This window comes from Ursus maritimus, unplaced genomic scaffold (assembly GCF_017311325.1).
Source record: "Ursus maritimus isolate PB19 unplaced genomic scaffold, ASM1731132v1 scaffold_5, whole genome shotgun sequence".
NCBI lineage: Eukaryota > Metazoa > Chordata > Mammalia > Carnivora > Ursidae > Ursus > Ursus maritimus.
Genome location: NW_024426663.1, coordinates 18976275 through 18991407, shown reverse-complemented (window position 1 = coordinate 18991407; position 15133 = coordinate 18976275). Strand labels below are relative to the sequence as shown.

The following is a 15133-nucleotide window of genomic DNA, read 5'->3' as shown; positions in this document are numbered from 1 at the left end:
ACAATAGACTGTGAGCCTCTTAACAATTGGAGCCATTTCTAACCACATTGTAGGTGTCAAAATATGCTTATTCTGTTAATAAAGGAAGGGGCAATTGCTTTTCACTTCAAATTTTGACTTAAATTTTGTGGGGCATGGCTGAGTTATTGCTAATTTTTGGAAGGATTGCTGTACCAGACCTTCAAGGTCCATTGTGAATCTCTTTTCTAAAATGTTGCTACTGAGTATGTCAGGCATTCCTTAGGCAGGAACTAGACATGTATATGTTGCCCTTTCCCACTGCCCCACCACATCCCATCAGATAACATGCAGTTCCTTATTTAAGAACTCTGTACCCTGAGGTTGGTAATACCACTGTCTTTGGTACAAGCAATATATGATACTACATTGATACATCAGTATGTCATTACACTGATACCTCAATACATCAAATGAATATGATATTTTGAGACTGAGAATGTTACTGCTCAGCACCCATTATTGTTTAAATAATTAATTTCTTTGGTCTTTCTCTTTCTCTCTCTCTCTCTCTCTGTCTGTGTTTTAATGTTTAAGAAATGGATCATATTAAATAGTAACTTCAATTAAATATAACTTAATTGGCTATTTTATTTTCTTCTGGTAAGTGGTAAGTAATTTCTGTATGGCTCATTGCTTCATGCCTCTGGATTTTTATGTTTATAGGTCCTGAATATATATGTTCTTGATGATGATATTCCTGAGCTTAATGAGTATTTCCGTGTGACGCTGGTTTCTGCAGTTCCTGGAGATGGGAAGCTAGGTTCAACCCCCACCAGTGGTGCAAGCATAGATCCCGAAAAGGAAACAACAGATATCACCATCAAAGCTAGTGATCATCCATATGGTAACCAAGTCCTTTTTCAAAAATAATCCTCTCTTCTCTGGGTGTACTTGCTCTAGTTAAGAACTTCTTAAGGGACTTTTTGCAAGTGATTGAAATAGAACTTCTTCGGGCACTCTAACTTCTAGGCTCTTGAAATTCTAAGCTGCCACTATGAGGGACATAGTTTATAAAAGAAAATATAAAGATCAATTTCTGAAGTTTAAAAAATATATTTTGAAAAGTACATACAGGATTATTTAAAATGAAGAAAAGTATTTCTCTTCATGGCTTTCAAAATTTTTTTTATTTAAAAAATTATCCTTTTGTGATATGTTACCCCTAACTAACTGAAGTACTTTCTAATTTATATTTTGTCAAGCTTCAGGAAGTGGAGTTATCACTGTCTGTTTATATAAATTTCTTTTTGTGCTGCGAAGTGATAATTTTCTTAATTAAGGAATTATTACAGATGTCTGTCCTAATAAATTGAGACTGTTTTTCTACATTGAAAATTAATAGTTCTTTTGTAGGAAAAAAACAAGAACAACTATTGAAAGATCTGTGTAGGAAACCTAAGAGGCTCTTCAACTCTGATTTTCTTAGTTAAATTTTTCTTAAATGTGTTGCACATCCTTTAGTGTGGCATTGATAATGTTCTGCTCTAAGTCCAAGAATGAATTCTAGAGATTCAAATATGAGATTTTTTGAGTAGAGACAAGAAAGATTATCATTTTAACTTTTAACATTTTGAAAACTTATTGACATAGTCTGTGTCAAAAGTATGTTAATCAAATCTTCACTGAAGTCTTTCTAAATGAAAACCCTTGGAATTTTATTCTGGTGATCAAAATAATTGTGCAAGATTGTTTTGAATGAATAAGGAGTTCTTCCATGGATAACTGGGGCTAGAAGGTCCTCCTTCTCTTTGTGTCCTGCAGGCTTGCTTCAGTTCTCCACAGGGCTGCCCCCCGAGCCCGAGGACACGATGACCCTGCCTGCAAGCAGTATTCCACACGTCATTGTGCAGGAGGAAGATGGAGAAGTGAGGCTATTGGTTGTCCGGGCACAAGGACTGCTAGGGAGGGTTCTGGCGGAATTTCGAACAGTGCCACTGACAGCATTCAGTCCTGAGGACTACCAGGTAAATTTCTTAATCCTTTGGAAATGGTATGTGCGCTTGTCAGAGAGTCTCAGTCCTTCTCTTGGAGGACTAGTGACTGGAAGGGACTTGCACTAGTCCCAGGACATGCTCAATAGGGAAAATAAGCATGATGGCTCTCTAGGCTTTTTCATTTCTAGAAATTAAAGTACTTCAGGCCTGACACCTAAGTAGCTACCGTACTGATGATTCCTCTTATACCCTATATTTGCCATAGTTTTCATTTGTATTATTTATTTTAATGTTACAGGTTTTGATCAGATATATTTATGTTTCTTACACATTTTAAATCCTCATGTCTGAATCCATCAAGCAGGACCAAATTTGTAAAGAAATTATATATCCATGTCTTTTCAATTTTAATTATATTTTTCTCCAAGTGAGAAGCAGTGTGGTACCAGCAAACAGAAACTTGGGATTTTGAACTGGACCACACTGGATTTAAAGTGGTCTTCTAAATGGGTGTCCTTGGGAGCTCAAATCTTCCTAACCTCAGTTTCCTTATCATTAAGAGGAGATAATTACAGTTATAGAAATGTTCAAGGTTGGTGCTCTGGGAGAGAGGTGGGTATTGACATAGGGTAGTTGAGGAGGTCTTTCTTAGGGGAGTGATACCTATGCTGAGCTCTGAAGTTTAAGGAGAAGAAAACTAGTAAACTAAATGAAGGGGGAAAGAACTACTTGAGACTGGTAAAATGGCATGGGTAATATGGTTAAATGGTCCTAATGAGGAGCAAAAAGAAGACCAGAGTTTCTGGAGTGTGGAGAGCTAGGTGTTGTGATGAAAGATAAGGTATGTGGGGACTGGATCTTTCTAGGCCTTAGAGATCACGCTACATTTGTGCCTTGTATTTTAAAAACAAGGTGAAGTAATTGAAACGTATTATGTATTTATAAAAGATCAGTAGTCTGAATTGGGGAGAATGGATTGGAAGATAGAGGCACTGGATGCGAAAAGATCAGTAAGGAGTCCATTTTGTAGAACAAGGCAAAAGGTGTTAGAATCTTGGACTAGGTAGGTAATGGTGTAGATGTGAAGAAGTAGATGGGCTCAAGAAATGTGCCCAAGTGAAAATGCAGGATTTGAAGGTTGTTTAGTTTAAAGGATAAGGCAGAAGAGCATGTCAGAAGTGACTCCCTAGTTCCTGACATAAACAACTTGCTGCCATATCATTTAGTACTGTGGAGAGGATTGAATAAGGCATAGATTTTTTAAGGGAAAATCATGAATTAAAAATTCTGACAGAAATTATAAGAAAACTTAGAAATAGGCTTTAAGATTTAAATCTGGAATCAGAGGTCAGAGATAGGAATTTGGAAGTTGGGAATGTATAAATAATATCTGAAGCCTAAGTGCATGGTAACCTTGTCTAGAGAGCCTAAACAGAGCCTGATGAACAGCAGTTTTTAGAGGTTGTAAGGAAACTGTTAAAATAAACAGAGAACGCTAAAAAGGATGGGCTAGAAAGGTAAGGAAAAATGGAGAGTGTGATATCATGGAATACCAGAGAAGAACATATTTCTGGAAGAGGAAATGGCTTGATGTGTAGGATATTACTAAGGTCAAGTTAAGATGGTTTCCTAAGACAGTCAAATATCATTTCTGTTGTTAAGACTCGTAGAATTAGTCCATTGATGATTGGTCTCTATTCAAAATTCCTTCCTTCCTTCTTGAGCTTACTATGTGCCTTGTATAGCAGTTTTTATTCTATTCGAATTATTATATTACCATGGTTAACACTCTTTACAGTGTGGTCTCCATCTTGCTAGAGATTTGTCTTGGCTGTTTTTGAATCCCAAACATCTAAAATGGTACCATGTACATGATGTGCATTTGATAAATATTGAAGAAAGAAAATAAATGAGCGATTAGGTAAATCGGTACTTGGGTATCTCAGTTTAGCTTTAAGATCATTAATAGCTCCTGAGAATGAAATACAGTTTGTCCACACAAGCTAACACTAGAAAAATTTAAACAACTTTTAAGTATGTTCTCATGACTTGAGGGGATAATGTTTATGTAAGAGTAATGAGGTTGGGAGAAAAAAAGGGCCTTGAGACTTCGAACTTAAATAACTTTTTGTTTTTCCTCTAGTATGTGAACTTTTCTGATGAGAGGTCCATATTATGAATTGCAGTTACAGGTATAAACAAGAAAACGTTAATGCTCAGTAGACTGATATTTATTATTGTTTGGAGAAATTCTCAGAATGAAAATGTGAAAGTGCTGTTGTTATGCACTGAGTATTTACATTACTCAGTGATATGATTTGACCACTTTTAAATATACTTGGCCAAGAGTTTTGTTAATTTGAATTAATTTAGGAATTTGTGGATGTCTCCTATTCAGATTTCTCATTTGCCTTGACTACTTTTTTTGATGAATAGGCAAGCAAGAAATAAAAATCCATCTGCTTTACTTAGTAGGAGAATATTTATTTAGAATTTATATCAAACACTGTTCATATCCACTTAAGTGTTTTCACTTAAACTTAAGGTTTATATTTTACTTATGTTCTTCTGTTTCAGTATTTGTAATAATTTGGGACATAGAAGACACTCTCATCTTGAACATTAATACATAAAATAATTATAATCTAATGGATAAATCTTTTATTTGTATTTCAGAGTGTTGCTGGTACCTTAGAATTTCAACCGGGAGAAAGATATAAGTACATTTCTGTTAACATCACTGATAATACTGTCCCTGAATTGGAAAAATCGTTTAAAGTTGAGTTATTGAACTTGGAGGGAGGAGGTAAGCTGGAGACTCAAAATATCAAATATTTGCTTGTTCATCCATCGTGAGGATAGTTGATTCTATTAAGGAAATATGATCCTTTGAATCAATGTTACTTTTTTTTTTTTAATGAGTAAATTACTAGTCTTTGGAAAAAGTACCCTGAAGGTTAATAATTACTTGAGATATATATAATAGACAGTTTTTGTTGGATAGTCACTTTCTTTTCTGGGTGAAAAAAATATTTCCATCTCTCTACGTAAATTTAGAAAATTAGTTTTAGAAATTAATTTTCAGCTCATAGTTTTATTTTCATAGAATTTGCTGTGAGGCTTGGTTTGTTCTGAGTTAATATTTCTAATGTTTATTATAAGGACACCACCTGTTGTGCTGTTTTTCCCCCTTTTATTACCCATTGGTCTTTTCCAAGTAGAGTGCTTTTATTTTTTATTTTTTAAATTTAGAAATATATTTACTATTATGTGTTTCTATGTAGCACAAAATATTGCTTTATATATATATAAAAGAACCCCAGAAATAGATGTGCTTTTAGAATGAAATAATATAATTGTTCTGAATCACCAAATTATTATTTTTATAAACTTTAAGATTTATTTATTTATTTGAGAGAGAGAGTGATTGTGTGAGCAAGGGGAGGGACAGAGGGAGAGGGAGAAGGAAAGAATCCCAAGCAGACTACTTGCTGAACACAGAACCCCATGTGGGCGCCATCTCATGACCCTGAGATAACTACCTGAGCCTTAATCAAAAGCTGGACACCCGACTGACTGAGCCATCCAAGCAGCCCCTGAATCACCAAATTACAGTTGTCATTCATAGTAGGCGCCCCTAAAATCACATCTCTCCTTTCTTCCTCTTTCAGTTTTTATGGTAGCTTCTTTAAAGCTATCTCCAGGTGTAGCCCAGGTGAAAACTAGCCATTTTAGATAATTTATTATGAGGTGATTATCAATAAAACAGTCAATAGTACTTTATCCTCAATTTTGATATTTGAGAGCTCCAATTTTCAAAGATTTTTGGGGTCAGAATTCATTTCATGGCAAAACTCATCTGCACTGAAGAGGCACTACTTACAGTCTTTATCCCATTTGGATGAACTATTTATATAGGTTTCTTTGCAGAAGTATTAATGTGTTTGATTTTCAGATGCTGCTGGGGGTGTTATAGAATGCATGTGATATGTACTATAGTCCCTATAGAAGTGTAAGAAATTGAGAATTGGTAAGGTATCAGCAGGACCGTCTCTTCATTGCAAAATCTGGTATTATTGTGTTATTATCATCTTCATGTTTTAATGAAGAAAGTTATAATACTGTATAAGCCATCCAAAGGGAGAGGTTGAGTAAAACAGAAATATTAAAATTGTCTTTTACTATGTAATGAGACTTTGGAGTAAGTGTGGAAAATTTCCCCAAATTTTCCTTCCCTGTGTTCCCAAAGCCCAGGTGAAAGCAAAGGAGGTCAAACCAGGGAAATGATTAAACAGCGCCACAGCTTGGTTGACTGCCTAAAGCAGTAAAAATATGCTGGATGGCTGTTTGGAGGATGGCATGTAAAAATACCAGCTTTGTCTGTCTTCCAGAGACAAGTCCTCGTATCTGCAGATCATATTTTCATGACATGACTTCATTAATCAGGGGCCACTACAAAATATTTGAAAAGTTTTTCTTTGTATCACTTGTAGTTAGCAATACTTATGTAATAGAGAAAATGTTAGTGATCGTTATTGATTAATAAGGAACATTAAGTATTCTTCAGAAATAATATTTCTGATCATAGTGGTACTTGGTATTTTATGTAGAAACTTCTTCCCATATCTGTAGAATATGCATTGTATGAGTATTCAGTTGAAAACCCATCTTGCAGACTCTGAGTAAGCAATAGTGGCAGAGAATCTCATTTTCCCCTCGTGAGTTGGGATTGGAGGTAAAGGAATCTAGACACTGGCTCTATTCCCCAAGTCATAGTAGCGAGTGTCTAAAAAGTGCAGTATTGTGAGGAGCTAAATTCTTTTGAGGGTCAAGGGAGCAACCGTTATTCCATATTGTTTTGTCTATAAAACCAACTCTGCATAAGATAGCCACCTGCATAGATGTTTTATGTTAGCCAGAGTGCATTGGTGTTGAACTTCACCCTCTCTCATGACTTGTAGATAATATGAGGGATGTACTGGATATTCCTTAAAATTCATTTTTCCTCTTAAGTCTCTAAGGTGATTTTAGATTTGGGTGCCATAAATTCTCATGTACGGTGTGTATCCTAGTCATGTTGAGGGGAAGAAAAGAAGAGCAGAGCAGATCTTAAACTAGCATGTCAATCAAGGACACTGGTAGAAGCACATAGGTCTGGATGTGGACTTGCTTCTCTTACTCCTCTTCTTTTCCATTGCTGCAATCACTACACTTCCTGTCTTTGCAAACTTTTGGTAAATTAATGGGCTGGGTATAAGATATATTGGAAATGAAGGTGAAATCACTTTCTCTTTATCATAGTCCTTATGCGTTGCCAAGTACTTTATTTTTTACATTATTTATTTGGTCTTTAGAGCAGTTCTGTAAAAGGCAACAATTTTTTAGGTGAGAAAACTGAGTTACCTAGTGTTTTAATGACTTGCCGAAGGTTTTACCGCAGGTATCTTTCACAGCCAGGCCTGAAACAGATTGTTGTAGACTGCTTGTCTAGGTTTCTTTCTACCATGTCATTGGCAAAAGGGTGATCAAGACTGAGAATGGTAAATAAAGTGGGAATTTGAGTATGGCTGGAGGGAAATGTTAGGTGCATTTCCCTAATTTTGAGTTGATCGTGGTGAGCAGTAATGTGACTCTGTCATAGTCATAGTCATATAGGCCTAACTCTGTGATTGTGCACAACCACAAATATTTTAAAAATATTTAAAATGTTAGAAACAATTTACATTGCTTTAAGTAAGTGATTTAAAAAGACAACTGGTTAAGTTGACAGAAATAGGAAATACCTGTTACAACTTACATGGAGTATTTCCTAAAGCTGTGGATGAATTTTTAATAAATTGGTAGCTTGATGAATGTTATACTTTCCCCAAAAAACCCAATGTTATACTTTTAACCACTTCAAATAATTTATTTTCTGTGGAAGAATGGGTGTCATTAGGTGAATATTACTACATTTTTCTCTGCTCTGGATATGTTTTAAGAGCTCTCCATTTTCTCATTGTGTCAATGTGTATTGTGTGGGTGTGTCTCTGTGTCTCCTTGTGAAGTGACTGAATTCTTTAGGGTTGATGGCAGTGGTAGTGGTGACGGGGACATGGAATTCTTCCTTCCAACTATTCACAAGCATGGTAAGCAGCTGTTCCAAGGCCCTTTACTAGTCTATATTTCATTTTAACTTTTCTTTTTAGAGACAACAATACTAACCAATTATTTACACCTACTATGTGCAGGTTCTTCACGTATTTTAACTCAGTGACCATAGCAACAATTTTATAAAGTATTATTTTCTCCATGTTACAGTTACCCAGTTAGGAAAGATTGAGTCAGAATTAAGTCCTTGCCTGCCTCCAAAGCCCAGATTTTCCTCTGTATGAACCAAATACAGTTTCCTGATTCTAACTGTAATAGAAATTTTGCTTGAATATCATTCATAAAATGATTTTTGAAAAATATTTTGCACAGCTTTGAATACCTAAAAGGAGAGAAATAGAACATTTGTATTTTCCTGTTAAATCCATCATGCTTATTTTATTTACAAAAAGAACCAGCAGTCTTTATATGTAGCATTTAATCAAAACAGATGGGAAAAAAGAAATTAAAAAGGCATTAAATGGGGAGAATAAGTTGCCAATCAGTGGGAGGGAATACTGAAAAGAGAATACATTTGAAGTAGATTCTTATGCAAGCATGATTCAGCTTTTTACCTCAAATATTTTTTTTTGTATTGGGAGAAAATGCATAGAATACTTATTTCTCAAGGGAGAACTTTTTCTAATCCTCAAATGTTCCTTTATCACAATTTCAGGTTTTATATTTTAAGGTTAGCACTCATGTTCACACCCCTCTCATTCCTAACTTCCATCAATGCCTCATGTAACCACTGTATTTAATTACTCTGTTAGTTTTGGAATTGTTCATTTTCTTGTCTGCATATGTTAATACAACATAAACCCTGAACATACTTCTTAGGAAAAAATTCAGTACTTCTGTAGATATTGGCACCTCTTTAGTTACAAGATTGGAGTGTTTGGGGCCAGGAGAGGTAGATTTATAATGCCGTAATGTGATGAAAAAATAGGCCTAGAACTAATACACATTAAAAACCAGGAATCTATTCAGTCAGATTGATGAAAATCATAGGGAAACTGTTTCATAAAGGTAAGAGTCATTTTGGCTCATGTTCTTCTGAGGTCAGCAAAGGTCGTGGGAGACTTTCCTCATATACTCTGTGTGGAAGAATGTTCTCTTTCATAGGGCAGAAAAAGAAGAACAAGTTTTCCTTATTCATCTCCCAAGTGCTTATACAGCACTTGTATATCACATTGGTGCCAACATAGAGAAAGGTCATAAAAGCATGAATATGTGTGGCAACCATTTGTGTCTGCCTTTCTTTCTAAAACAAATTAGAATGTACTCAGTGAATGGTACAACTCTTTTCAAAAAGTTGTTCCTTGGCTTTTCCTTTGGTTTGTAAATTACTTATTAACATTTTCTTGCTATTTGTTGGAACTTATTCATGCAGCCAGTCTAGGAGTGGCTTCGCAAATTCTAGTGACAATTGCAGCCTCTGACCATGCTCATGGTATATTTGAATTTAGCCCTGAGTCACTCTTTGTCAGTGGAACTGAACCGGAAGATGGGTACAGCACTGTCACATTAAATGTAAGTACAGTTTTCCCTGCACTCTTAGACACTTTCTGTTCTTTTAAAACTGTTTTTTGTGTTATGAAGGTATCCTTTATGGGTTTTTCCCCCTTTTTTACATAGAAGGGAATGAACCTAGTGGTACACACAATACAAATTGGTAATTGAATAGTGATTTGACTTTTGTCTTTGTATGTAGTTTTGCATAAAAGTTTGTCTTACGATTTTAAGGAATCCTGACTCTTTAAGGAATATAGTGGAGCCATATAAGTATTATTTTATATAGATTTTGTATTAATTCACTTAGGCTGTGGGAACAGATGTCTCCTAAAGCTCAGTGGCTTAATGTAACAAAGATTTGTTTTTCCACTCATGGTATATCTCCAGCTTAACTTGGCAGTCACCAGTTACTGAGGGGTCAAGGGTCACAGAGACCACATCTCAGCAGGTGCTTCTGTTGTCACGGAGGGGAAAAGTGTGGATGTGGAGAACTGCATGCTGGCTCTTACAGTTTCTTTCTCCAAGTAATTCTTAACATTTCCACTTAGACGTTTTTGGTCAAAGCAAGTCACATGGCCATGCATAATGTTAATGGGTAGAAAAATGTAATCCTATCCCACGTCTCTCCCAAAAGGAAAGAAAATCCAAAACATTTGTGAATAGCAATAATAGTGACAACTCTATATGATGTGTGTGTGTGTGTGTGTGCATGTACGTGTGTGTACTTCCTCCTCTGTTTTGTTCCAGTTGGGAATTAAGTTGGATTCTATTGTTAAACAACTGGGAGGAGCTAGAAGCTTGCTCAGCTTCCTCAGATTTTATATAAATAATGAAGAAAGATCACTCAATGGCAGATCTTCAATAAATTGTTATGGAGTGACTTGAGCAACTTTAGAAAGGATAACCAGTTATTTAAAAAAAGAAAAAAAGAATTAAGGGAAAAGATCAAGTTTTATAAAATTCCTGTCTTGAGTGTAATTTTGAGTTAACATTCATATTTAAAGGTATTTATTCTTCTTAATGTATTATTGGCAAAAGTACTTCTTACTTCTTAAGTATATTTTATCCAACTTTGGGAGAAATGTGTTTTTTGGTGAATTTTCATATTACATTGAAGATAAAAGGAAATATAATTGGTTTTCAAAAATGAGTTTTATGACTAGCTTTTCAGAAAATATCACTGATGTCTTCCTTACTACCATTTTTGTAATAAAAGTAAAAATTTTCATGAGTGTGCTTAAATAAAAGAAATTATTAATTACCTTTGATTCATTACTAATATATGATTGGAGAAAAGATAGAGCTGTAGTTTAGTTAGAAGCTAAAATGTTCAATCAATGTGTAGCTTCATGCAACAATCACTTTTTAAGTACTGTAGGGTCTTCAAACACAGGCAGTACTTTTCCCCTGCCATCAAGAATCTTATATTCTTGAGAAAAACTTGTAGAAAGTAAAATAAAAATTTAATATCCTGCTATCATTCTGTATTTACAAACCTCTAGATCAATGATTTTAATCCCTCTTTTAATACATTTTGCTATTAAATATTTTATAGATTATGAGAAGCCACGGAGCTCTGTCTCAAGTGACTTTGCTTTGGAGCATAGGCTCTGACCCTGATGGCGATCTTGCCTTCACCTCTGGCAATGTCACATTTGAGATTGGGCAGAAGAGTGCCAACATCACAGTGGAAGTACTTCCAGATGAAGATCCAGAACTGGATAAGGCCTTCTCTCTGTCAATCCTCAGTGTCTCCAGTGGCTCCTTGGGAGTTCATACTAATGCCACATTAACAGTTTTGGCTAGTGATGATCCGTGTGGGGTCTTCATCTTTTCTGAGAAAAACAGACCTATCAAAGTTGAGGAAGCAACCCAGAATATCACCCTGTCAGTGATAAGGTTAAAAGGCCTCATGGGAAAAGTCCTAGTCACATATGCAACCCTGGATGATATGGAAAAACCGCCTTATTTTCCACCCAGTATAGCCAGAGCAACTCAAGGAAGAGACTATATACCAGCTTCTGGATTTGCTCTTTTCAGAGCCAATCAGAGTGAGGCAACCATAACTATTTCAGTTTTGGATGATGATGAACCAGAAAGATCGGAGTCTCTGTTTATTGAGCTACTCAACTCTACTTTAATAGAGAAAGTACAGAATCGTCCAAGTAAGTAACCATTAGTGTGTTGTTGTTATAGTTACTATGGGAGGTAAGAATCCTAAAAAAATAAATTAAGAATTGGGTATAGTAGAAAATTCTATAAAAATAGTAAACTCTAACTTTGAAAGCATCACCTTACAAAAGTTTACCTATAAGACAAATGGAAGTGGGACACTTGAAAACACAAAATTATGTTTTAAAAGTCTCTTATGTTCCCAAACTAAATTGTTAAAAGCTTCTGTATAATCCAGTACAACTGACCTCTAGTACTATTGTATTATATATTGTAGCTTCCAAATCATTCTAAAGTCAATCTGGGGATTCCATGGACAGCCCTGGTAGGAAGATCCTGAGCCTCTCTCACCTTGATCCACTGTGGAAGATTCCCTGACCCATAGAGCCTCTTTGGCGATGAACATGTGGGTCCAGCAACTGCATGAGGGAAGGGGGACAGAAATGCGTAGCAGTAAGAAATTCTATAAATTTGTGCGTCACTGAGAGTTGAGAAGAAGGCACTGGTTGGGGATAAGAATGAGGAGTGACCCACATTGGGCAGCCAATCTGGTGCAGCAACTTCTTGTGAAAAGTAGCAGCTACTCTCCCTGGGGTTGTGGCTCAGGGGCTTTATAGAGAGAGCTGGTGGCTCCTGTTAGAGAGCTCGCCTTGAGCTTGCGGAGCTGAAAGCAGTTACTGTGTTACAGCTTGTCCATTAGTCACATCTCTCTAAGAGGACACAGAACTTTAGAAAGGTGTTTTTAAATAAAGGGAAGAATCTCGATTTCCTGGAATAAGAGAACAAATAAATGGAGAAAGATTAGTGATATGAATTTGATACCAATGTAACATCAGTTTTAGGGCAATATTTATAAGAAAACAAATAAAACCTTCTTAAGGAAACTGGAATTACATATTACAAAAATAAGATTTCAAGAGCTACATGTTGACTGTGTTTTGACGTATAGACTACAGTTTCTCATAAATAAATTTCTTCACCTTACCATGATACTTGGATGGATATACTATATAGTGAGCAACATTCTTGTCCACAGCTAAGTAATTGTAGCTCAGGATTATAGAAGGAAATTTACTTTAAAGGACAACTGCTAGTATTAAATTCAGATTACATTCAAGGTTAAAATTCTCACACAATACCCATCTTTTTTTTTTCTTAAGATTGAGGAACAATTTTAATAGCAAATGAATTGTAATAAAATCCAGTGATTAGTCTTATTGAGTAAGAATTATAAAATAAAGTCTAGTTTTCAAGGAACTCGCGGTTTATTGAGTGAGATGGAAATAAAACCAGAAGGGAGTGTCACATACAGCAGTGGCGAGGAGGTGTGAGTGTTGGTGTAAGATAACTTATGTTCCAATATATAGTAACAAAGTATTGGACATAATCTTTTTTTGGCCCCAGGTTCCTTACCTATTATACAGAAATATAATGGGGCTTAAAGTTAATGCAATATCTGGCACATGGTAATCATTCAGTAAATACGGACAATTATTGTTAATAACTTGGTATATGCAGAATATCAACGTGCTATGGGTCAGGAGAAAAAATTGACATGTATTTTATGCTTGTTGTGTTCCTGGAACCATGCAGCATTCTTGGGGCATTTCACAATAGGCATAAGATATAATGTGAAATAATTAAGAACTATTAAATGCAAATCTGTGTGATATTGACTAAATTTTTTAAAAAAGACTTTTATTTATTTATTTGACAGAAAGAGATACAGCGAGAGAGGGAACACAAGCATGTGGAGTGGGAGAGGGAGAAACAGGCCCCCGGCTGAGCAGGGAGCCTGATGTGGGACTTGATCCCAGGACTTGATCCCAGGGCTCAATCCCAGGGTCCTGGGATCATGACCTGAGCCGAAGGCAGATGCTTAACAACTGAGCCACCCAGGCCCTTGACTAAATTTTAATAGGCAAAAGCAGTGCAGGACCTGATAAGGTCTCCGTTACTATACTCCGAGTATAATCATTAACTTTGAGGAGAGCAGTATGAGAAGACTGGTGATCAGCATCTGGGTAAGAGCATAGCACAGAATGAACGGTTTGGATAATTGAAGATTTTATATCTGGTTTGATGAGGAATTGTATGTAGGGAGCAAGAGATCAGACAAACCCTCACAGGATGCCTCTTGATATGTCTACCAGGTACTGGCATGATACCGTATGTGACTTCCTCACCATCTTTGTGCCTCTGATTACTCATTGATAAAATGTGGACCATGTTACCTGCCCCACAGAGATGGTATAGGGATTAAATGACTTGATACAAGAAAAGTGCTTGGAATAATGCCTGGCAAATTCTTTTCTAATCTAGTTGAATTTAATTATGTTAAATTGATTTATAGTTTTTTAAAATTTTTACTATGATTTAATTTAGCATAGTCTGTGGGTCTTTATCATTGAAATTAAATGGTGTTATTGTTTTTAGATTAAATTGTCAGAACATGTTAAATTTTATTATCACATATTTCCAAATACAACAACTGTTAGAGATAGTCTAAATATCAACTCAAAATTGGTTACTGCTAATAAAAGTTTGTTGAAGCTTCATTTGTGTTAAAAGGTCACTTTTTATGTTGTTTTTGCAAGGGTGCTGGTTAGAATTGAACCTAGAAAATAATTTAGAGAGAGTTTGTAGAAAGTCCTGAATGCCTTCAATACAAGCTTTGCTGTCTCTAAAATTAGTGGAAAGTGAGAAGAGAGCCTTGCAAGTATGGAGCACACTTTATTGTATCAGCATTAGGGAATGGGGTGCCTGGGTGGCTCAGTCAGGTAAGTGTATCAGCATTGGGGTAGCACTGAGGCTGACTTTACATTCTGGACTAGGCAGTTCAGTGACTGTTAGCTAAGATGGGACAAAGGAGTGGGTTTGTGAGCAAGGACAGAGAAACAGGCAGTCATTTAATTACAGTATGATGATTTGCAGCCAATCTTTGAGGACACAAAGCTTAATGACTTTCCTACTCGATTTTGTAACTGAAATGCTGTTTTTAAAAAATTTTTTGTCATGCTGGTAATTAATTAGAAGAGCATAATCCTGTAGGTGTCATCATTATCTGTTGTAATATTATGTAAAGTGATGATTAGTTACAATGTCATGATTTTTTGCCTTTTGACAAATTTCTAATACTTATTAAAATATTCCTGCAGGAAAGCTATTCCTTTGCTAAAGATTCTATAATAAAAATCTCCCTAGAATGTAAAGCTACAAGACAGTAGGGACTTCCTGTTTAATTTGCTTTTGTTTCCTCAGTGTCTAGATTAGTGCTGGTCCATAGTACTCAGTAGTGTTTTTTGATAGAAATAGTAGAGAGAAACACCAAATGAGGATCCCATTTGGCTGATGGAATCTTG

General features: G+C 35.7%; 1 protein-coding gene across 1 annotated transcript in view; it reads left to right on the top strand.

Moving 5' to 3' along the window:
- ADGRV1 (adhesion G protein-coupled receptor V1) overlaps positions 1–15133 on the top strand; it is a 471428-nt gene that overhangs the window by 53105 nt on the left and 403190 nt on the right. Inside the window, exons 22-27 of the mRNA XM_008700836.2 lie at positions 685–865; positions 1783–1985; positions 4632–4761; positions 8003–8083; positions 9478–9617; positions 11155–11764. Of these exons, the coding sequence (XP_008699058.2) occupies positions 685–865; positions 1783–1985; positions 4632–4761; positions 8003–8083; positions 9478–9617; positions 11155–11764 (1345 nt within the window). The remainder of the gene's footprint in view (positions 1–684; positions 866–1782; positions 1986–4631; positions 4762–8002; positions 8084–9477; positions 9618–11154; positions 11765–15133) is intronic.